At 31.1% G+C, this 25964-nt stretch overlaps 1 protein-coding gene across 4 annotated transcripts in view; it reads left to right on the top strand.

Moving 5' to 3' along the window:
- The window catches only part of LOC143079110 (solute carrier family 12 member 4-like), a 73669-nt gene that overhangs the window by 5519 nt on the left and 42186 nt on the right, over positions 1-25964 (top strand). Inside the window, exon 2 of one of the 4 annotated variants that reach the window (XM_076254292.1) lies at positions 1333-1353. The exons of 1 other annotated variant lie outside the window; for it this stretch is intronic. In XM_076254292.1, coding sequence (XP_076110407.1) covers positions 1333-1353 — 21 coding nt within the window. Of the gene's footprint in view, positions 1-1332; positions 1354-7486; positions 8245-25964 lie in introns of those variants that run through there. 2 more of the 4 variants (XM_076254290.1, XM_076254291.1) reach the window with 2 other exon arrangements.

Raw genomic sequence — 25964 nt, 5'->3', positions numbered from 1 at the left:
ACTTGCCCAGGGACAAGTGCTCACAACAAATATTTCAACACCCCTGTTTAAAAGTTTAAGGAAACTACACATAAGAGCTTCTTATGAAATTCTGTGTCAAGCATAATATGAGCATGCTCCATAAAATTGAGAATGGAAATGGGGAATGTGTCAAAGAGACAGCAATCTTACCATAGAAAAATCAACAGCAGAAGGTCTACAACAGGTCTTCAATGTAGCGAGAAATTCCAGCACCCGGAAGCATCCTTCAGCTGGCCCCTAAACAAATTATACTAGTTCAAAGATAATGAGTGCCATACTAAACTCCAAATTGTACACAAGAAACTAAAATTAAAAATAATACAAGACTAACAAAGATGTAACCAAAGAAAATAAACAATATGACAATAATACATAAAAAACAACAGACTACTAGCAGTTAACTGACATGCCAGCTCCAGACTTCAGTTAAACTGATTGAAAGATTATGATTTCATCATATGAATATCAGGCACAATCCTTCCCATTAGTGGTTTAATATTATACCATCATCCATGTATTTTTATGATTCATTCTTAATTCAATTCCTCTTTTAGAAATATATGTACCGGTACTTGTATTATTTGTACACATATTGTCAATGTATAATATTTTTGCCCTGTTATTTTATGAACTACATATAAGAGCTGCATAAAATTTGTTATCAAGTTTCATGTGAGCATGCTTTACTTGGTAATGTTTATTCAGGTTCAGAACTGTTTCCTGTATACTGAATACTTTTACCTTGACCTTGTGTTGTAAGGTATCATGGTTATTGCTTCTATGTATTTGCATTTAAAAATAATGCAAATAATATAATAAAAATGTATACTGGATAGCCTTCAATAATGAGCAAAACCTAACATACATTATAGAAGGCCGAACATTTAATCGTTTGTTTGGCAGGGTCATTATGATTGTTGTTCCCTGTTGTATTCTAAAATGTTTGGTAATTGCTGATATCCTTTGTATGTATTATCCTACTATAAAAAATACCAAGTTGCCTTTTTTCAATATTTTTTCCAATGCTGGATCCTTAATAATTAAGATAAAAAATGTGCTAATTTTAAGCAGGCAATCAAAGCATTTTAAGCATGATAATGAATCATGTTATGACTTGATATCAAGAGTCTTCTTTGCTTTTGGATGTGTAGTACTGAACTGAGCAATGCTATTTTTCATTTACTAGTTATCTTGTTAAATAAACACATGTAGTTTTTGACAAGCACGCTTTTGTTGTAGTGATTTGTGTTTCTTGTTCTTTTTCATATTTTGTGTGACCACTTGCAATCATTGGTGTTGCCTGTATTCCAGGAAAGTACCAGGTCATTTATGGTAAATGCACTTTTTTATTTTTATTTGCTAACACCAGAAAGGGTGGGATGCATTACTACCAGTATTTGAATATATTTTAATCCATACCATTGCCAGTAAGAAGCCAATATAAGCACTGTTTGTTTTCTGAGCTGCTGCTTGAATTCTGATAAGTCTAAAAATTAATTTGAGTAATAGTAAATCATATACCTGATTCTTACGTAATTTTCTTTACTTGAAAGGTAAAATGTGAGACCCAAATTTATGCATGGAAAAAGGATTATTAAAGAGGTCTAAATTTATGTATAAGTTTTCCCAATTTTACATTGTACACAACTTTAAATAGGTTCATTATTTTATTGGAAAATGTTAAAATTATGACCTAGTTTATGACATTATTTATAATGTTTTCCAATGCTTACTGGAATATTATATGTGGTTTACTGTTTTGGGTCTAAAATAAAACAAATACTGTGTATATTGTTCACAAATTGTTGAAAGATCTAGGAATTTTTAGATCATTCAGACATTGTGCTTCTGAATAAATTCAAAAGTACTCTTTAAAATTAAAATGCATTCCCATCCTAGCTAATAAATACTAAAACTGTACCATGATTGTTTGCATTGTAAAGTCTTTGATCTGATACTTCAACTTGATTTGTATTTTTTTTAGCACTCAAATGGAAAATAGCCAATCTAGATGGTAGTCTTTTACCTGATCTACTGCACCTTTTATTACTTCCTCAATTTACTGACTAACCTTAGATCTCAAATCGTTGTTCATCTCAAAATCAATATGGTACCGTTTTAGGTTATGTGCATGTAGTTTAGTTACATTGTGAAACCTCTCTGAAACCATCTATATTACCTCAACTTTAATGAGCCTATTACATCTCAATTCTTTATGATTCCATACAAAGATATCTTATTTCCAATTTTTCTATGTGTTAAATTTGAATTTTAAACATAGTTCTGAGTGGGGCTTGTACTCTATGAGGAAGATTTTAAACAATTGTTGTAGCTGCCAAATTAGAATTTTGTTGGATGTCAATTCCATCTAAAAGTTGACATTCTAGCTGACTAAATGAATTAAATTGATACAGTAACACACCCACTTGTATTTCAGAAAAAGCTAACTACAGAGTTTTTACAAGAGACTGGTTCAGAGCGTTTTCACATTTAGTTTTGTGTTTACCTTAGTTTTGATATATTGATTATTTTTGTTTTGATTGCTTTGTTTTGTTATGTTATTTTCTTGTTTATTTATATTACTCTAATTTGATGTAGCCCAACCTTAGTCGATAATAATTGATGTTATTTTTGAAAACTGTTTACTTCAGAATGCAGATTTGCATGAACACACGCTGCTGATGTATGTGATGGAAAGTTTCTTGTTTGGAATCGAACTACGACAGATTATAATCTTACATAAATGTTGTAGATAGTCCTAGGACATTTTTTCTATGGACTGTATGGTGCCTTATAATTACATGCCACCAGAAGGCAGAGATACGTGTATCTCAGACTATTTGGGCCCTGAGGCAAATAAATTTAAAATTCACTTTGAAAATGAAATCTTACTTTCCTGATTATCATTAGAAATAATGAGGAAAAATGTTTAGTTTTAGGTACAATGTATACATGTGTAAATATATTAGACAGTGAGCAGAGGCTGATCTAGGATATAAAAAGGAGGGGGAGGACTGTCAAGCCAATGTTTGGAGTGACACTTGTTAAAAGTCTATTTATATATGATTTCCAGTTAATCTTGATTTTACCACCAAGAAAAACTTGCCAGCATGATCATAACTATATTGTTGCTGAATATTGGAACACAAACAATCTTGAAAATATATAAATAGATATAACTACTTGAAAAAAACACAATCCATAAATAAGAATCAAAGCGCAGCATTTGATCATTTTCCACATAGTGGCCAAGCTTTAAAAAATTAGCAAGTGCGGAGAATACATTTTAAGGTGGTATGGGTGTCTTCCTCCATCTTTGATTGTAAAAAACAGAGAACCAAAGGTCCAGATTTTCCATCAAGTTAGCAAAATTTGATGCAGGAATGCAGATATTTAATGTGAATTTTCATTTATAAGAACCAATTTATAAGAATATAACTTATAAATATTAATATTTTTACAAATGTTAATTATTTTTTGTTTTTTTAATTTTTTTTTTAAATTGGCATTTTTAAGGGGAGGTAACTCTAAAACAGTGCATTTTCTGAAGGATTCTACATGGAATTTTCCTATTTTGTATTTTAGCCGAAAAAAACGTACGGTGACCCTATCTTTTCTTTTGATATTCCCAAAGCAATGTCTGAAAGCTATATTTTCCTGAAGTATTTAACAATTCTATCATTTTGTTTAGTTTCTAATCACAAAATGGTGTTTTTTCCTGTATAATCCATACAAAATGTGTCATTTTGTCCTGTCCTGTAGCTTGAGAAAATGTGCGGTGACCTATCATTTTTATTATATTTTTCAACATGTATCAATAGATACTACGTTTTGGCAAAGTATGAACAAATTCTATCATTTTTATTTTAGACTCCCATACCACCTTAAAATCAGATTGGAGAAATTTTTATTTTTCTTACTAAGGGAGACAACTTATATTTGTTCTATACACTATTGATCAGTAAATGTTTTCTCTAGTTTTAATCATCTAGAGCTTAATGAGTAGTTGCTCATTCTGTAAAAGCACTTTTGACTGTAAATTCATGTTTCCCATTTCTTTATTGTTCATTTTTGATTAAAATATAATTGGTTAGTGTTATTATCTCCCGTTATATTAAAAACGTGTTAAACAAACAACAGTCATAACACTAGGTAAAATGTAAGTTCTAATTTGCTACAAATCTGACAAAAATATCAGAGAATTGAACAATATTTACCAGAAATTGATGTAATATATATTGTACACAGTTTGAAATATTAGATTTATTGAAACAAATAACATTTGATTGAGTTTGCATTGATCAGTGACCTAACAGTGATGAAAGTTTGTCAATAGAGGCTAATCTGACAGTAGCCCATCAATGATTTGTAGAATCAGAAGGGAATCTGTAATTGTTTGCTATGGAGTTCATCAATCATATTTGTTTTGACCAAATATTTTGATTTGGTATCGGCTAATTTCTGATCAACCTAGAATTGATATGGAACTTTATGTTATTAGAATTGCAAAAAATATTTTCGTATTTGAATCAATATACATTTTTTGTACTTCAAAATCTAGGATTTTAGAAGAAGGTGGGCGGTGACTAAAAGCGGTAGTGATATATCCGAAATATATATAAAAAAGATGAAAACTATGTACACTCAAGTCAAACATCATTTTAACCCTGCCACATTCTTCATGTGCCTGTCCCGAGTTAAGCTTAAGAACTTGTAATTAAGTGGCTGTCGTTGGTTTGTGTCTGTCATATTTGTCACATCAGGCAACTGGTTTTCATGTTTTTTTTAATTGATGAAAGCAGTATATGTGGTGAACTATAGTTGCTACATCCAGGTCATCAATGGGACTGTGGTTGATACAAGTAGTTGTCTAAGTTGCAGGACATCTGTCCTTTTTGTCCTCTGTGCAACGTATTGTGTACAATTCTTGGTCTGAAGCCTTCATTTCTATAACATATTGTTAAAAAGGTTTAAAGAACAAAAACAATTGCTTTTGTTTAAGTTATTGCCCTTGTACCTTGGAAAGATGAAATATGACATAATATTTAATGCAGGGGACATTGGAACTGTTCTTTTATTTCTATAATTGGAAAACTTTAAGATATATTATAGAAATACCACATTAGTTTATATGAAAATAAATATGCACTAGAAAACTTTATATATATTGATGTGAAGGTAAACAATTGTCTATCAGGCTTTTATTGATTTAATAAGTAGGTGTTTGTTCAACACAATTCAACATGAAATTTCCTTTAATTTTATTGCATGTCTAGTCAAAATAGTTTATATTTCTTCTTTAGATTTTACCGATAATTGGCAGGGATAATTGTGTTGCTTTTCTCCTCCTTAAGATTTTTCTTTTCACACAATTTAGGTTGTGTATTGAGCATTTATTGCTCATAAAATATTAGGTATAAAAGTGAATTATTGGATTTATTAAAACAAATATTTATATAAGGGTTCACTGTGACTGACTGTATTATAATTATTTAAACAGTAGATATTGTTAGGTTGTACAATTTACTTATTTTACTGTACTATTTTCTCCCTCTTTTTTTCCAAACCAACCTAACAAAACAAACAAATATTCTCAGTAGTAGTTCAAATAACATAGAATGTAATAATTTTAATACACCAGATGCATATTTCAAAAAAAATAATGTCTTCAGAGACGCCAGAGTCAAAAATATTTGAATATCCATGAAACCAAAAAGGACCTAGAGTATACAGTATAGCCAAATTTAGACCAAGGAACCAGAGCTTTGCAAGAGTAAAATACATGTGTTCCTTTATTTCAAATACTGTTCAAAATATTAAATTTAAATAACAATATCCGTATTTTTATGGGCTTAATTTGGTACAAGCAAGTGTTGGCAAAGTGTTGATAATAATTGTTGCAGAAAAGACAAGTTTTGATATTTACAGATAATTTGAAGTGATAATTAAGTAAAAACAAGTATTTTTGAGAAGTGTGAAGGTGTTTAGCAGACGACACAGATCAATAATGGAGGTCTGATATCGTAACATTGATTTACAGTCAATTTTTGCCAAACTTTCAGCACTCAACTGAGCTTTAGCTCTAATGTACTGTTACTAAATCTTAAAGAATAGAAAATTAATTCTACACATGCTTTATTGCTGTTCAAATCTATTTGACTTATGTAATATTTGATCTTCTCTGATTCACCGTTTATTATTAACAGAATATAGATTTCGAACAAAATGTATAATGAAGGTTACAAAATCTGATAGAAGTTAGATTGAATTTTAAAATGTTTTATGCACTTTAAGTTAAAAACTACTTGGTAGTTTTGAATAGCATACCTAGCAGTTGAATATATTCATGAAATTGATGGAAAGTTTTTGAAACATATAAAAATTCAGAAGAGAAAGAGTTTTACTGATTTTGGGAATTTGAAAAGAACCTAAATTTTAGAATTTGTTAAGATTAGAATGCTTGACTAATTTTAATGAATTGATACACAGGGTGCATTGGCTTTTATAATGAAAAATCAATATAGTTCTAAAGAAGTTTATATTTGCATACTTAAATAATTCATTTTCATCCACTGAGAGAATTTTTACATATAATATTTAAACTTTTACATTTGTTCTTATTTTGATTTTATCAATTTGTTTTCTAGTTAACTCCCAGTTTTGCAGAAAAAAACAACAAATATTTTTAAATGAAATAAGTCAGTAAAATGATGTGAAGCTGCTTCTTTATTATGCCCCACTTACGAAAGAAGAGGGGCTTTATGTTTTCTGAAGTCTGTCCTTCCATATGATCATTCGTCCATCTGTCCCGCTTTGGTTAAAGTTTTTGGTCAAGGTAGTTTTTGATGAAGTTGAAATTCAATCAACTCAAAACTTAGTACACATGTTCCCTATGAATTGATCTTTCTATTTTAATGCCAAATTTCACGGTCCATTGAACATAGAAAATGCTAGTTTATTTGTGTACTATGCATGTACACTATTGTTACTTTTTTTTATGAACCAAATGCATGTGAGATCAAATTTAATGAGAAATGTTACTCAGAATTGAATTTCATCCCACAACATTAGATTGTCCATTGCCTATTAATTGAAACAAATAATTTGTTAGAGAAGAAAAGAATAAATGTAATACGCTTTATCGTATATATTCTACAAAATCAAATTATCCTTTGTTTGTCTTTTCACTAATTTTATAAACGTTGGATGTTTATTTAACTTTATGTGGGGTTTGTTTGTATTTTTAGCTACTTTAAACATTAGTTATTGATATGCGCATTTATTTTTATGTTTTATTTGTCTGAATGAAAATATATTCTATATATAGATTCTGATAGATTGTAATCTAGTCATATGAGTAATTATACTATTGAACATCAAAGTGTTTTAAAGGAACTTTTATCTAACAAGAGTACTCTGTGCAGGGGGTACCAGATGTAACTTATTTAACCCCTGAGGTGGAATATGCATTGTTTATTAGGATTAATGCCAATCTATTGAGTTTTGACTTTTTTTTCTTGTGATTTTCATCATTTTACGGATGATTGGGAGTTTTGTCAAGGATGATCAATGGTAATAAGTGATTTTATCAGATCTGTTGGAAAACAATTAGAGATAGATAGCTAGTGAGGTATGGATCAGTGAAAATCAGACAGGCTGTATGGGATTTATACTTTTCCATATGTTTGGGTATAAGAAAACTTTTTAAATGCACATGGATGTTAAAAATGTAAATATTTAAATACTGAGAAAAGATTTTAGAAATTTATTTTCTTTATGATACCTTTTTGGAGTAGATCATTTCAACAGGAGATATGGTGGTTGGATTTAAATTCTTTTGACGAAATTTCTATCGAAGGAGGGTATTCTATTTCATTCTGTTCGTGATTGGCAGTTTAAAAACTATGTATATAGGAAAGAATATTGAGAAATTTATATTTTAAAACTTCCCTGTAAGTACATTCCAAAAAGGAGAGGATCTTAGCTCCTTTTAACGTGTTAACATAATGGTGAAAGAGGATACAACCCAGTACCATGAGATACCTGTGATACAGGTGGAGGGGAAAAATATTGACGACCCCCAAAATGGCATTCCTATGATAAATATTGTGACAGAAAAAAAATGTTTTGAGGTGACCCCTGTGGTAGTGGATATAGATTTAGATGATGAAAAACAACCTTTGAATAATAAAACGGATAAAAAGGATTCTGCTGATCAAAATGGTAGGTTTTTACTTCCTTTTCATTCAGACATGTATTAAAACAGCCGATTAAAATTTATTGTATTTGCATTAGAAATTCACAGATGAAACATAAATATTTGAATCGATATTTTGGGATAAAACAATATAGTTAATCTAGAACCCCTAGTCTGCCAAGTGAAATATACATTGTCAAAAAAGAATTAAGGTAAAAAAAAAAATTTAAATCTAGCATTCTTGTAAAAATTAGTCATCTCAGAAAATCGTTTATTGGAATTGAAATCTGACTAGGACAATTTTCTGAGTCTGAAAATAGAATTATTAGCTGACATATATATATTAAAAGACGGGTTAGCATAATATAGGGTTATTGCATGAATATTGGGGAATATTGTCCCGAGTAGAATTTTATATTGCACGAGCTTGCGAGTGCAATATATGTTCTACGAGGGACAATATTCCCTAATATTCATGCAATAACCCTTTTATTGTATAGCAATATAATATTTGAAAGTAAAAATTGGTTTAAACTAAGATTTAAACTTTGATGACGTCATGAATTTTGAAGATTTATTGCACTAGTGCAATATTAGAATTTATTGCACGCTAACTTTTGGTTACGTTCTATGGGAAATATTATATTGCTATACAATAAAATACTCTATTAAGAAGATCATTTCAGTCTGTGCTATGGCATATTACATTGCACTTGTGGTTGTAGATGGAATAACATATAGGTAATCAAAAGTTACAAGATCATCAGTAGTTCTAATTAATTTCTAAACAATGATTATGATCATCATTATGTTATGATGCAAAAAATAAAAAAAATAAAATGACTGCATTTGTTTGGATTCAAGCTGTCCTCAACCATTGAATGCATTTAAATAACCTTTTATTGTTTGTCTTTTCCTATTTTGTTTTTTGCCATAGCCTTGTTAGTTTGTTTTTATTTATGAGTTTGAATGTAATTTTGGTACCTTTCCCATTTCATTAAATATCTAGCTCATTAAAATGTACATAAATTTGTTCAAATTTCCATGAAATGTATGTAAGGGTGACTTTTGACTAGAAGTTGTTATACTTCTGTTGATGTATCCTTAAAGGGGCACTAGCTGTCAAATTCATGGTCACCGATTTGACTCAAATTCTCATATTTGATTTATAACAATGTAAAACCTTTATCCAAACTATCAAAAGTCTGAAATAAACAGTTTACAGAGCATGGGGTAGATAATATATAGGTTCTTTTCGTGTATATTTTAGTCCAGACGCCATCTAATTAGGGCCCCGCCATAGGCGGGTCGCCCTATAGTGATCAGTCTGTCCGTCCGTCCGTCTGTCCGTCCGTAACACTTTCGTGTCCGCTCCATATCTAGAGAACCATTATGATTTCATACTTTATACTTTACATGTATATTAACTACCACCAGAGGGCGTGTCATGATGTATGTACAACTTCCTAGGTCAAAGGTCAAGGTAAAAAAACTTTGGTTTCAGTTGTCAACCCTGTATCCTGTGGTGAAGATCGTGTCCGCTCTATATCTTGAGAACCATTATGATTTCAAAGTTTATACTTGACATCCATTTTAACCAACACCAGAGGGTGTGTCATGATGTATGTACAACTTCCTAGGTCAAAGGTCAAGGTCAAAAACTTTGGTTTCAGTTGACAACTCTGTGTTCTTTGGTGAAGATCGTGTCCGCTTCATATCTAGATAACCGTTACGATTTTATACTTAATACTTAACATGATTATTAACCAACACCAGAGGGTGTGTCATGATGTATGTACAACTTCCTAGGTCAAAGGTCAAGGTCAAAAACTTGTTTCAGTTGACAACCCCGTGTCCTGTGGTGAAGATCGTGTCCGCTCCATATCTAGAAAACCGTTATGATTTCAAAGTTTATACTTGACATCCATTTTAACCACCACCAGAGGGCGTGTCATGATGTATGTACAACTTCCTAGGTCAAAGGTCAACGTCAAAAAAACTTTGGTTTCAGTTGACAACCCCGTGTCCTGTTGTGAAGATTGTGTCCGCTCTATATCTTGAGAACCGTTATGATTTCAAATATTATACTTGACATCCATTTTAACCAACACCAGAGGGTGTGTCATGATGTATGTACCACTTCCTAGGTCAAAGGTCTGTCTGTCTGTTGGTCTATCCATCGCTAACAAATTTGATCCACACTATATTTTGAGAGGACAGCTGTTATTATTTCATACTTTATACCTGACAAACATTTTCAACTTAACATATATATTAACCAACACCAGAGAATGTGTCATAATGTATGCATCCTAGGTCAAAGGTCAGTCCGTCGGTCTGTCCATCCGTTCGTTGTTCTTAACAAATTGTGTCCGCTCTACCTCTCGAGAACCGTTAATATTTCATACTTTATACTTGGTGGGTCTAAATATATTGAAGGCATAATTCTAAAAATATGTGACAAATATCAATTGGGCAGCACCTTTAAACATATTGTTCAAACATCAATCCATATATCCAGAAGTCACCTTAGAGTAGTCAACAATGAGTTCACATCATGCAGTCATATCACTATTATACTATGAAAGTAAGTTGAGAATATTTATCAGTTTTAACTTAAAATCTTAGATTAAAATCACAGTGAGACTATGTAATAACTTCAAATAATGCTTCATATCAGATTATCCATACAACTTATTTACTCCACGTTATTGACAGCGGGGCCCACAGAGATGGCTCCCATCTCAATGATATCTAGTTACCTATCGATTTGACCTCAGATGACCATATAAGCGATGTAAGCATAAATAAAGATATGAATAGATTAAACCAACACGTGCAATTGGATTTTTATAGGTCTGTTTGATTTTATTTTATAGATTAAAAATAGATGTTTCTCATTGGTTTTAACCGTATAAGAATGATTTCATGTGCATCGAATTAGTAATCAAATGATTTACCGTAGTTTCACTTTCATTGTTGACGTTCTTTTTCTTTAAATAACCAGTACACGTACAATGCATACGTTGTCAGTCTCTAGCCAGGGGTTAAATTGAAGTTCACATGAATACGGATTTAAAGAGGTTGACTCATTCACTTGCAAGTGAATTACTAATTATCAATGTTTCTTAACGAAATTTGACAAAATTTAACCTTTTTGGCTGCAAAAAGCGAATTGTTATTTCACTATTTCACTTTCATTATTGATTGAACAGAAAAAAAATCAAACTTTAGATTTTTTATATATCTCGTAGCTAGTGCCCCTTTAAAAGTTTGTAGGCCAGCATTATCAAAGACTAAACTATATCATTAAACTTTACATCCATATAAGTCAATGAAGCTTGTAATATAGGTCAGAGTTTGCATGCTTTTCAAGATCTTTAAGTGGTGATTGTAGGTCACCTGAACTGTGACCTTATACTTATAATAACTCAATGCATCAAAGGGATAAGATACTAAGGGCCAATAAAAAAGGTATTTAAAAACATGGAGACAACACCACAACCAAAAGAAATGACTTTAAAGCTGTCAACAAAACATTAGGTAGCAATACACAGTTAGAAGTTTAGTTTCGCATTATGGCCCCTGTGAATTTTTTAAATATGAAAGTTTTTGTACAATAAAATTGATTTTTAGATAATTGAAGAATAATATAGCCTTCTTAGTGGGTTTATATGAACATTTAGATTGTTTTAACATGTTTTATAGGCCATTTATATGATTGACAGTCCGTATTTTCCTATCCGTACCGTCCATAGGTCCATAAATTATTGTAGTGTTTAAATTATCAACAAAAATTTTGCGCTCGATCTTTTCAATTCAATTTTATGGAAAAACGAGCAGAAATGCATATGATTTTTTTTGGACCACTTGATAGATATAAACCTATGGATTCAGGAAAGGTATCATTGTAATTGATTGAAATTTTCCTATAGACCAAATTTTGGAGACTTTTGTTACATGTTCACCCCCCTTATTTGCTATATTTTGTATCTAAGAAATGCAGATTGTTGCCATGGTTACACCCAAAAGGGATTATATTTCACCCTTATGACCATTAGAAATCAAATCTATTGAAGATTCTCTTTCTATAAGTATACCGGTACACATGCATAACACACATATAAAGCCTTCTTTGTTAGACAGGAGGGAAAAGAGGGTGTTTAAAAATTATGAGTGTCAATTTTAAGTTTTTGTCCTAACTGTGTATTGCTACCTTACAAAGAAAATTAAAAATTGAGCAACACAAACCCCACCAGATACCAGGCAGGGGGTAAACTAAAGTGCTTCCGGAAAGGTATGACAGCAGATACTGCTCCACTTTAAGCACCTGTAATGGTGTTTATGAGAATAATGATCAGAAAGGGGGGGGGGGGACAGGTAACAAAAATATGAAAAATTAACTGAAGTCAAAAGTTTCTACCTTTTTGTGCCTATGAAACTTGAAGTAAACTTTAACCTCATGTCAATATGTTTTTAGTCAGTTTAATTTCATTATTGTTATAGTATGAACAATAAATGAATCAGGGTAACAGATAAACAAACAAGGGTTCTATAAAACTTTAATTCTATGCAGATTCTTTTTGAACAACTACCATTAATCACCAAAAATAGATGACAGTAGTTGGAAAAATCCCATCACATGTTCAGTTGGAATTTATACAACTTTTGTTTTGTGTTTGGGAATAAGCTTAAAGGTTGATCATTCATTGATAAACGTAGCACTTTTATATTTATTGATAAACGTAGCACTTTTATATTTATTGATAAATGTAGCCCTTTTGTATTTATTAATAAACATAGCACTTCTATATTTATTGATAAACGTAGCACTTTTATATTTTTTTAATGAAATGATTAACAGAAGATGTACAAGTATTTCACACTTCAAGCTTAATTAAAGATGTATTTTTGGAGAAATAAAAAAGTATGTACTTCCTCCAGATTAGATCCACTCTAACAAGTGTTTTGATTTGGATTTGTTGACTACAAATCTATCTAAAATCTCAGCCAGATAGATATGTAATCAAATGTTATCAAACATAGATAGTTATTTGATGTACTTGATTAAATAATTATAACAAGTTCATCCAGATAATTAGATGGCTAAACCGTACAACAAATTTCAAGTCATTCTCGTTGAGTATGGTAAGGAGTGCTTCAGTTTACTTCACTCAGATAAGGGAGTCTCGACAGAAATTTTTTTAGTGACCAAAATTAAGGTCAAAAGTTCAGCTTAAAGTACATATTTTTTATGCTCATTTTTAGAAGGTTAAGAATTAATGCTAGCTTTTAGTAAATGTGAGAATTATTGAGGAAGGATATTTTAGTGCTGTAATAGTTGTTAGTGGAATTAATTGAATTTTTTTTTCTGGATTTTAATTCATTATGTACGTACCACCATATACCTACCCTCTGATAATCCATTTTTATTAATAATAACAGAGTGAGGTTTGCATATTTACAAAAATGAATTCTGTGTTTCTTTTCTCTAATATATTTAAGTACATGTACCTTCCTCAACCAATTCAAACTGGCCACCTTCATATTGCCATTTGTGCTGAAATTTGTGTTAAAACAAAAACAATCTATCAAAAGCCACATTAGTGTGAGACTAGACCTTGAGATCATTTATCATCATTTTGAACAACTGATATGTACCCTTGCCCTCGCATGATATATTTTACTTAATATTTAGTTTTTTTTGCACTAACTATAATAAATACATGTAGATTGAAATTGTAATAAGAAAAAGGTTCAGCTAACTTAAGATCTACAAATGAGCCATCTTTGCAGGAATTGTCAATTGACCACTAAAGGAGTTATTTCCCTTGAAAGTAGGTTTTTAACAAATGGCTATAAAACTAACTGCAGTGGAGATTAAAAATAAATATGAAATGTCATATATTTTAACAGGTGTGCTTATCCGGCTCTTAATTTAGTTTTATTGGGGTTAGGTTTCCCTCTTGACATTTTTTACCTGACATTTTATTTAAAAATGATAATATATCAGAATGAGAAAAAATTGTTTACAACAAAATTTGTATGAATTAAGGTTCCATTTCCTTTCTTGTGTTAACATTATTGTATGAAAAATTATTACAGACAGACTGAGACTCTTTCCTCAGATGTCCTAATGTGTCCATTTTACAGGAAATCAGCTAATTCAATGATCAATGATATTGCTTGGAAACAAAACCAAAAGTAGAGAGACATGTTTATTACAGATATCAACTAATGATATTGTGCTTTCAGATAAAACAATTACCGCTTAGGATCAGTTCATTAACACTGGAGTGCCTTATATATTACAGCAAAATGGTCTTTGATTTCTGATTGATAAATTCCTAAAATGCTTTATATTTAATTAGCATCAAATGTGCAATGCTTCTCGGAAAGATTTCTCTTTGATACTGGGAAAGGGATGAAAAGTAGGACGCCATATTTACTTAGTCTTTAGACATGATTTATGATTTTATCTAGAATATAAATCAGGGGTCAATTTGATTTTGGTTTTTTGGAAAGCAAAATATTTTATTCTTATCAGAAACAAACTCAAATTGAATTTTAAAAATGTTGCCATGTAATAAAAAAATTTCAGAGAAAATATAAATATGATTTAAATGACTCCACACCCACCCCAAAATTAAAAAAAAAGAAATGTAATATTTGGACATAACTGACCATTAAAGCAAAGTATGTACTGACAATTGCCAGGTACTATATACCTTTTGCTGTTTCTAGCAGAAGCCAGGTTCTTTATGTAGTTCTGAGCAAAGTACATACTCCAGAACTTAATATTAACAACTGAACTTATACTGAAATGTTTTATTGATCGCTAACTTAAAATTCATAAGAAAACATATCCTGTAGTTCAGTGGTTTGTTGTTGGTTCATGTCAGCTTTAATACATGTTTTTTGTTGAATGTTTTGTTATGAATTAGTACGCTGGTTATCATGTTTTAATAGACCACTTTCGAGTTCATCCGTCTCTGGTAAAAACTCGTTAATTATACACGCCTTTATGACGTCATTTACCAGATTCAGGGGGTCGCCTGTATCCCTGCAGTATTTACGTTCATCAAGCGTCTTAGTAATCATCATTGTGCAGGATAAACTAGAAATAATGGTTGTTTTGTAGGTAATTAATGAAAATTCCCTAATGACAGCAGTGCCGATTTTCAATTTTGAGAATTCAATTTGCCGAATATTTGTACAATATAGAATTATAAATTTCCAACCACTCGCTCAAGATTGGAATGGATGTGACGACACCCCTAAACGCACAAATGACGTTCACTAAAACCAGAGTTTTTGACAGAAATGCATCGAACTCGAAAGTTGTCTATTGTTTCACATTTTTCATGGTATTACCTTTTAAAGCTGGTTATAGTTATAGCTGTGGATTTTTTTTTACTGTTGAAGCCTTTACAGTTGTGGATAGTTGTCTCATTTGCAATCATACCACAGCAGGAATTGCAGAAAATAATGATCAGCGCAACAGACCACACTTACAAAAGTTTGTTACAGGTTAAACATGGGAGGGTCAGATGCTTACAACATGTTTAACCATGGTACATCCTTTATGCGCTTATTCCAATGCTGGAATCTGTAATTCAGTGGTTGTTTTTGTTTGGCTACATCATTGTGACCTTTAGTTTTCTCACATCCGTGTCCTTTGCTGTTTTGTCTGTTATATGGTCAGGTTGTTGATAACACATTCCCCATTTCCATTCTCAATTTTATAGTTGCCTTATTGGACCATTTGCTGTATGTTTACACAGTTTTTGTTATTGTCAATTGAAGAACAAGTTTTGTGTTAACAAAAGCTTAAACAGGAACCTCATTGCATGTCTTATGGTTGCTCGCAGAAATATATATATATAGATGTCATAATAACCATTGATTGTTTTTTGACGTCATAATAGTAGAAATGCATCATTTTGCCACTCTGTATATTGCAACATAGATATAAAAGATACTATATATATATTGATGGACAAAAAATTACCTTTAATTACCCCAATGCAGGCGATTTCTTTGTCAACTACTAAATCAGAACGTGAAGTTACTTTTAGACTTTATACCAGTATAATTTCCCTGACAAATTGATTTTTTGCCTAATTTGTTTTTTATGTGAATTACTTTTAGCACTTTCTATTTCCACAGAAACTTAATAATTAATGTTGGTTGTTTTAGAGATGCTGTCAGCATACCATAGGGACACAGAAACTTTCATTGAGATATACTTTAGTGCTATAATAGTAAATCATGTTCTCAAAATTTGCTTTTGAAACCAAAAATAAGAAATTGGATCACAAATTGTTAGGAAGAAAAATGACAAATTTCAAACAAGTGTAGAAATGTGAAATATAGATTTTGGCCAACTGAGTTTTACTTGGAGTCAGTTTTCACAGTTTTTGTATTAAGATCAAACGAAAAGCAAGATTTATTACAAAAAAATATATATTGTTATTTTTAGTTTTAAATATCAGTGCAATTTACTGCATATCAGTTTCTATACAAACAAACAGTGCTTAAAAAAAAGATGAAGTATCTCAAAACTTGTGATAAAACATGCCTTTACAGAGAGATAGAGTATACACCTCAAACACAGGGAAACTGTCCACATAACATATGAAGAGAGCAACCCTGTCAATGTGTTGTAAATTTTCAAAATAAATTTTCATGGATTTAGAAAAAATTGTGTTTTAGTGGCTATTTGATTATGTAGTTTGTCAAATTCTGTTTACAAGTTGTAATGTATAGAAAATGTCAAATTCTGTTTACAAGTTGTAATGTATAGAAAATGTCAAATTCTGTTTACAAGTTGTAATGTATAGAAAATGTCAAATTCTGTTTACAAGTTGTAATGTATAGAAAATGTCAAATTCTGTTTACAAGTTGTAATGTATAGAAAATGTCAAATTCTGTTTACAAGTTGTAATGTATAGAAAATTGTGTTCTGTTGTGGTTGATATATAATGAAAACCAACAAAATTTAGTAACTACATGTACTGAATAATAATGAACCCATTTATATTGGAATGAGAGATGTCTCATTGGCACTCACACATCTTTTTTATGTAGAAAAAAGTAACTTTGATGTTCTTATTTATGACACACAATCTCAGCACAAACTTGACACAACAAGACTCAGACTTATATTGTGAAAAGTGCTATTATTGCTGTTTTTCATCTATTTTATACTGTTCGGTATATTTTCACGCAATGTAAAATTCCATTTACATAAACTTTGATTCACTGGCAATGTGATACTATTTAAAAAAATAAATCGTTTGATAAAAAATTATAAAGAATTTTGTGTTTGTTAGCATTTTATTGTTCGCCATAAATAACCAGCAGGAATCAAAATATTTAATTTTTTTTTCAATTTTTAAACTCTTTTTAATATGAAAAATCATCATAATTAATTGGCTACCTGGTACTTTAGAAGTATAAGACTTTGTTAAGGGAAAACATTAGGTATTATTTATATAATCAATTTTGATATTTGATAAACTGAATTTGCATAGCGTAACTAAAACATACAAAAATGATCAGTGTTTTATATTAAAAAGAGCTTTTAGAAATCATAGAAAATTACCCATCTGGAAATGTTTGCAGACAAAAAACTAAAATTAATTAAGCATAAGGAAATCAGTGCTTGATTTTTCTGTTTTATTTATCATTCAATCCGACAAAACATTATCTTCTTTCTCTACATACGAAAATCATCATTTGGAAATCGCCCAAAATTGAATGTACATTATATTAACGAGAAAACAAATAGAAGCAAATATTCTGTTTGTATTTTTAAAAAAAGAGGAAAGAAAATTAATTGATTAGGTACAATTAGAGATAGCATTTCAGTTCACTGATTCATATAAAAGCAGATTTTATCAAAATTTAGGTCATTTTTATCAACTTTATTTCATTATTCAAAATTAATAAAGCATCAAACAATTTTGTTGAATAAAAAGTACATTTACAACGATATAAAACTAAATTGAAATGATTTTTTACCTTATCAATAAGTAAAAAAGTAATTTACATCAACAATTCTATTCCTCTAATTAAATTTTGGTTATAGAAGATTGAATAATGAAAGGAGATGATAATAAAGAATTGAGGTGCCTCAATGGCTAAGTGGTCTAGGTGGTTAACTTTGGAGGTGTATTTAGTGTGTGTGTGTGGTTTTGGGGGAGGGAATTTGGTGCCTAGGTCACAGTTTTGGAGCTTCATCCATGGTTAATGCAGACTTTTTACCTGTTCCACTCCAAAGTCCCACTCCCTCCCCCTCCCCTTTTTCAAAAACCTGAATCAGCATCTGCATCATTTTTGTTCACTTGTCTGTCAACTCAGAGGTTGTATTTAGTCACACCCAGTTCATTGTGAGTTGAACTTGATATGGTTCTTAATTGACATGGATCGCCTGTTTTTCTCTCCAAGAACTCTGGTTTTCACCAGAAATGAGTGCCAAGATCTTGTCAAGGTTGCTAAAAGTGGTGTCAAACACAACAAATAATTCAATATACAATTATAAAGAATAAAGATGATATTCTAAAATAAAGACCCTAAATAAAAGTGTGACATTAGTCCATGTACATGCACATGAAACAAGGGAAAGAAATGTTATGAATTAAATGTGATCAGATCCCATGGAAACTTTCACCATAGTATTTTCCTTTGTGAACTAAGAAATGTACAGAAATAGACGTAGTTACACTTGTATGCAAATTTGTCAGCCATTACATAACATCACACAGGTTCCCGTAAACTTCGACTTCATAATCATTAATGCAAAACATATGACGTCACAACTAAAATGTGATTGTTGATTGACATCAAAAGGTTATTCAGAGGCAAAATACAGCTAAATACCAAAAGTGTAAATAGGTTTATTATTTAGTATGATTAAAGTATATATCGCTGGGCTTCTAAAATGTCGTATATGACTTTTTTGGCTAAAAATACTTTTTGACACCAATGGTCTGGGCGGGAAGACATCTTTGGCATTACAAAATAGCATACAGTTAGACCAATCAAAATGTGTGAAATAAGACATATTACAAAATTGCCAAAGTCAGTTTTTTGTCGAGCCTGCAACTTTTGTTGCAGAAAGCTCGACATAGGGATAGTGATCCGGCGGCGGCAGTGTTAGCTAACTTCTTAAAAGCTTTATATTTTAGAAGATGGAAGACCTGGATGCTTCATACTTTGTATATAGATGCCTCATGTTACGAAGTTTCCGTCATTCACATGTCCAATGTCCTTGACCTCATTTTCATGGTTCAGTGACCACTTGAAAAAAAAGTTCAGATTTTTTGTAATGTTGAATTCTCTCTTATTATAAGTAATAGGATAACTATATTTGATATGTGCGTACCTTGAAAGGTCCTCATGTCTGTCAGACAGTTTTCACTTGACCTCGACCTCATTTCATGGATCAGTGAACAAGGTTAAGTTTTGGTGGTCAAGTCCATATCTCAGATACTACAAGCAATAGGGCTAGTATATTCGGTGTATGGAAGGACTGTAAGGTGTACATGTCCAACTGGCAGGTGTCATCTGACCTTGACCTCATTTTCATGGTTCAGTGGTTATAGTTAAATTTTTTGTGTTTTGGTCTGTTTTTCTCATACTATATGCAATAGGTCTACTATATTTATTGTATGGAATGATTGTAAGGTGTACCTATCTAGCGGGCAGATGTCATGTGACCTTGACCTCATTTTCATGGTTCAGTGGTCAAAGTTAAGTTTTTGAGTTTTGGTCTTTTTATCTAATACTATATGCCATTTGGTGTATGGAAATATTTTATGATCTTTATGTCAGTCGCGCAGGTTTTGTTTGACCGTGACCTCATTTTCACGGTTCATTGCACAGTGATAAGTTTTTGTGTTTTGGTCTATTTTTCTTAAACTATAAGTAATAGGTCAACTATGTATGTTGTATAGAAGCATTGTTAGCTGTACATGTCTGCCTGGCATGGTTCATCTGACCTTGACCTCATTTTCAAGGTTCATTGGTCTTTGTTTAGTTATCTTGGTTAATGTTAAGTTTATGTGACAGTTGTATTAAAGCTTAGCTTTATACTTAGGACTATCAACATAATATCAATGATTAGTATAGAAGGCGAGACATTTCAGCGTGTGCACTCTTGTTGTAAAGTTTGCTTCCAAAATGTATGAAAACTTGTAAATCGTTGCACTGAATGGCTTTGGGGAAAAAATAATTGTACATTTCTTTATTTCTGTGAAAATAATTTAAGTTCTTGGATAATCCAACTATGTCAAAGTTTTTATTTCACTGCTATTTACAAAAATGTTCAAGTTCACATACGACATTTTGGAAGCATGCATTTTGCCAAAATTTTCAAAGCCTGTTTGTGAGATATTTTTTTCTTGAAAAATTTGCAATTTACAACATTTTAGAAGCCCAGCGACGATATGAAGTTGTTCTCAAGAAAGGTAATTGAATGTATTTTCTTGACTTCATTTGACTTCTATCATGTAAGAAATTGTCATTTAGTATTTTTACTTTGGAAGTGATAAATTATTCTGAGCCTCATATTAAGTATGATGTAGTAATTAACCAAGAAAGAATGTTGAATTACAGTATTTTATGATTCCAGAGCATAGGAAACTTAAATTGTTATTTCAAGGGAATATATTCCACCAATCTGTAAACTACTATCTGTATTTGATTACCAGTATCTATTTAACTACTAGAAAGTTTAAAGTTTTATAACATTTTGTCCCCAAAATACTCTTGACAAATGAGATTTCAATTATTTTAGCTATGATTCATTAACATTTCATTACATTGTTGACTTTAATTAAGACATTGATATATATAAACCATTCTTCAAATCGATGAAGAAAGTGATCTAATAAGATCTTGAAACACTTGTATTTTAAATATTTAATGTCAGAAGTACAAATTATCCTTTGCAATGTACTCTGTTCCTCATTTATTTGAAAACAATATTTTAATAATCATTAGAATGAATATCATCATTATATTATATAAAAGTTTTACATTTCCTCTAACCAATTAAATGAAATAGTTTGCTCAGCTCTTTGTTTTTTTATATGTTTGGAAGGACATGCAACCTAATCTGTATGTCTGCTGATTTTTCTTTCATCTTTTCATGGAAAGAATATAGTGATAATTGGTCTGGATTTATTCCTTAGTTGTTTCAAATTGTGATAAATATTCCAAAACATGAGACTTAAATAATAGGCCCGGTGCATTATAGAAGTCGCAGGCAAACATATCTCTGTAATAAGTTTTTTTTATAAATGTAATTTCTCACATCCCTTACCACCAATACACCTTATCGTTATTTAATCCAGTCCGTGAAAAACAGTCATTTATATAACTTCCTGTTTGGGTCAGGCTTCCGAAAAATAGAGGTCATCAGTAGTGAGCTGAGGGAGGGAAAACTTTAGAAAGCAATCATTATTAAACTTTGATAGATTATGATCCACTTTTTCGAAATTTAAATTAAAATAAAAAAACATTTTGTTTGAAGTATTTATGATAGTTTACATATATAAACAGGTCTCATTAAAAAGTATCATGCATGATGCATTGTTTAAACAGGTTCCTCAGATAGCTTCAACTGGATGAAAAAGTTTTGTAATTTTAGAACTTATCTGGAATGGAATAAATAGTGATTAGGTGTATACTGGTTATAATTGGTGTCGAATGAACATGTAACAGGCTATTATTTGAACTTGGAATTATTTTTATATGACCGGAAAAATTAAAAAATGTTTTGTCGTATAATTGGTATGACGTTGGCGTCGTCATCTTCGTCATCCGAAGACATTTGGTTTTCGCACTATAACTTTAGTATAAGTCAAGAGAAATCTATGAAATTTAAACACAAAAGGAAGATTGGGATTGATTTTGGGAGTTTTGGTCCCAACAGTTGAGGAATTAGGGGCCAAAAAGGGCACAAATAAGCGTTTTTCTTGGTTTTCGCACAATAACTTTAGTTTAAGTAAATACAAGGTTTATGACCATAAAAGGAAGGTTGGGATTGATTTTGGGAGTTTTTGTCCCAACAGTTTAGGAATTAGGGGCCAAAAGGGTCTAAAATTAAACTTTCATCAAAAATTGAATTATTGGGGTTCTTTGATATGCCAAATCTAACCGTGTTTTTAGATTCTTAATTTTTGGTCCCGTTTTGAAATTGGTCTTCATTAAGGTCCAAAGGGTTCAAAATTAAACTTAGTTTGATTTTAACAAAAATTGAATTTTTGGAGTTCTTTGATATGCTGAATCTAAACATGTACTTAGATTTTTAACTATGGGCCCAGTTTTCAAGTTGGTCCAAATCGGGGTCCAAAATTAAACTTTGTTTGATTTCAACAAAAATTAAATAGATGGGGTTCTTCAATATGCGGAATCTAACCATGTATTTAGATTTTTAATATTTGGGCCCGGTTATCAAATTGATCCACATTGAGGTCTAAATGGTCCAAAATTGAACATTATTTGATTTCATCAAATATTGAATTCTATGGGTTCTTTGATATGCTGAATCTAACCATGTATTTGGATTTTGGATATTGGACCATAATAGGTAAATGTCCAATTTATATAATGTTTTGAGTGGTTCATAAAACTTTCCATACAATGTATTTTGTATAGATAGTGTTGTGCGCTATTCTTTTGAAAATGTACTATCATCTTTGTAATAAAAAGTGTTGTGCGCGGCACAGAACATAAAAGTCAAGAACAAACATGGAATTTATTAAAAATTTCAAGCACAAGAAATTATGCAAATTCCATAATAAAAAATGTTTCCAATTTCAAATAATAGCCTGTTATGTGTCAACAGTTTTATATAGTCATTTTATTCTACTTTGATTGACAACTTCTTGAGGGAAGTTATGTCCCTTTTTAAGGATTTTTTATGTCTATGTATATTGCTTTTCTTTGAATGCAACTTCTTTAGTGAATGACCAAATTACTTCACACCAATAAAAAGATGTTTGCTTGTCATTATATCTTATAAGTCTAGGAACTCTGGGTTTAGTACTAGTAGTATGGTTTTCTGTCTTCTTGTTATCAAGTTCCATATCCTTCTCTAGATCTGTATATAGTACAAACAGGGTATATTCATAATGGGTCAACATGTTATTGTCCTAAGTAAGCAATTTTCAGCTGGACATTAAGCAGCCATCAATAGGTCATTATTGGTCATTTCCATTTAGTTATCTTGATTAAGGGTAAGATGATGTTAACTCGATTAATTACAGTGCCCCTTACGGTCATTGTCCTCCAGAGTAGTGGTTGATAGGGAGAGTAATATAACAACTGGATTATTCGGGTTTTAAGATGATGTTAACAGAATTTTCGAAGAGGTCAAGGGACTGATGCATGATGGGATATGTGTTGGCTTAGATAATCATGGAAAGATGTCATTTAAACTACATTTCATTATCATCTGTAAAGTTAGGTTACAGTTGAATAATAAAACTATTATTAATAGGCTATAGACATAAGCATTTATACATTGACATTTTCTAGGAATCTTGAATTTGTGACCTGTAAAGTGAAAGTTCTTAATTGAAATTACAAATCTTTTTCAAAATACTGTAAATTCAGAAATTATTTCGTGCATTTATTATTGCAATTTTGTCATTTTAAACTTAAAAGTGATCTTAATTTTTACGATTTTGAGAAAAGTCATGCTTAATTCAGTTAAAATATTACAAAATGCAAGTTTTAATTATTGCGTTTACAACTCGGTAGCATTATTCGCAAAAATAAAAACCTCACAATATTCTCTGAATTTACAGTTTTACTTATCACACATACGAGTACAAATATAATTTTAAAAACTTTATGTGGAGCCAGATTTTGTTATGCATCTATACATTAATAATGACATTATACAGATAAATGTTCAATGTCTTTTAGCTTTTTGTTTTTTTCTCATCATGCTCATGGAGATGTCTTTGACTTTTAATTTTGGATTTTCCATTTGGTATTGTTATACTTTTAATGGCCCTGCTGACTTAGGATGGGCCATAATGGCCCTGCTGACTTAGGATGGGCCATAATGGCCCTGCTGACTTAGGATGAGCCATAATGGCCCTGCTGACTTAGGATGGGCCATATATAGTATACTCTTATTCATCATTACACAAAAATATTTCAACAGATTTTTTTTTAAAAACACCTTCACATATTGAGCTTTTAAGTTTATATGTGAGTCTTGTATGATGAGTTACAGATCAGGTTTACATTAGGTTCTACTCTGAAGATTTTTTTGCCATATTAAATGACTGTGGACTTTAAAATTTTCCACTCTAAAAAATTGGCTCCAAACTTTTTTTGGGCAAGCAGGGCCATTCCTGTTGTTTTGATACATCTAGTCGTTCTAGGACACATTAATCTTGAATCCAAACAGAGTTATCCTTGATTGCAAGTAATTCTACATACTAGTGCAGAAGCAGCATAGCTCTTTGGTTTGACATGGGATCCATAAAAATACAAATAAAATTGAGAATGTAAATGGGGAATAATTAAGTCAAAGAGACAACAACCCAACTAAAGAGCAGATAACAGCCAAAGGCCACTAATGGGTCTTCAATGCAGCGAGATAAACCATATTATTACTCGTCTTTGCTGTTTAATTTTGTGAGAGCCAACACAGAATTTGCTGTGTACAGTAAATTTGAGTGTGTTTACGGGTTAGTTACAGTTTATTGCACTCTTTACGGGTTAGGTACAGTTTATGGTACTGTTTTCAAGTAATGGCTCTTTGAGATCAATACAATTCTCTTTAATTAGCATAACAATCTCTTCAATTGTTCTCTGTATAAGACAGTTTCCTTCAGTTCCATGTCATAAATCCTAAAAACTATCCTGTTAGTTGAAACAAGTACATAAACTTCTATGATTAGATTGTGCTATCGATATATATGCTTTTAGTAAACTTAATTTTCCAAGTTGTGCCGAAATGTTTTATAATCTTAACAAGATACATCAGAGAATCGTTACATTTACTTTTACATTGTCAGAACAGAAACCAAAATGATGAATCAAGTGTGATGATGATATCGATAAAACTTCTCAGAAAATATTACAACAACAACCTAATCAAGTTTGGGATTGATGCAAACTTCACCAATATTTATCCCAAGGGGTACTGGAGTGCAGATAAGAAATCGGCAAAAACAACGAACATTTTTATTTACATGTTTTGTCAAAGAATATTATATCATGATGAAAACCAGGCGGGATGTAACAGAATCATAATTATATTGTCAGTAACCTTGTTTGTTTGCTTGCTCACTGCTGTGATGTTATTCAATCTTGATTTTGATTGTTTTTCTGGTTTATTTGTATTACTTGTAGGATAAGGAATTCCATGATCCATGTTAGAATAATGCCTTTTGAATAGTCAGTTGTTGTAGGACAGAGTTGGCCAAGTGATGTAGAATGCACATTGATAATAGTTAAATTTATATAGACTGATTTCTGCAAAACAGAACACTTACTAAACTGATGTCCCATAGGACTTCCTGAATACCTGTCTAATCAGTTCAAAATGTTATGGTCCATAGGACTTTTTAAATACCTGTCTAATCAGTTAAAATGTTATGGTCCATAGGACTTTCTAAATACCTGTCTAATCAGTTCAAAATGTTATGGTTCATAGGACTTTCTATAAATACCTGTCTAATCAGTTCAGCATGTTATGGTCCATAGGACTTTC

This window comes from Mytilus galloprovincialis, chromosome 6 (assembly GCF_965363235.1).
Source record: "Mytilus galloprovincialis chromosome 6, xbMytGall1.hap1.1, whole genome shotgun sequence".
NCBI classification, from domain to species: Eukaryota; Metazoa; Mollusca; class Bivalvia; order Mytilida; family Mytilidae; genus Mytilus; species Mytilus galloprovincialis.
This window is presented reverse-complemented; position numbering and strand designations above follow the sequence as displayed.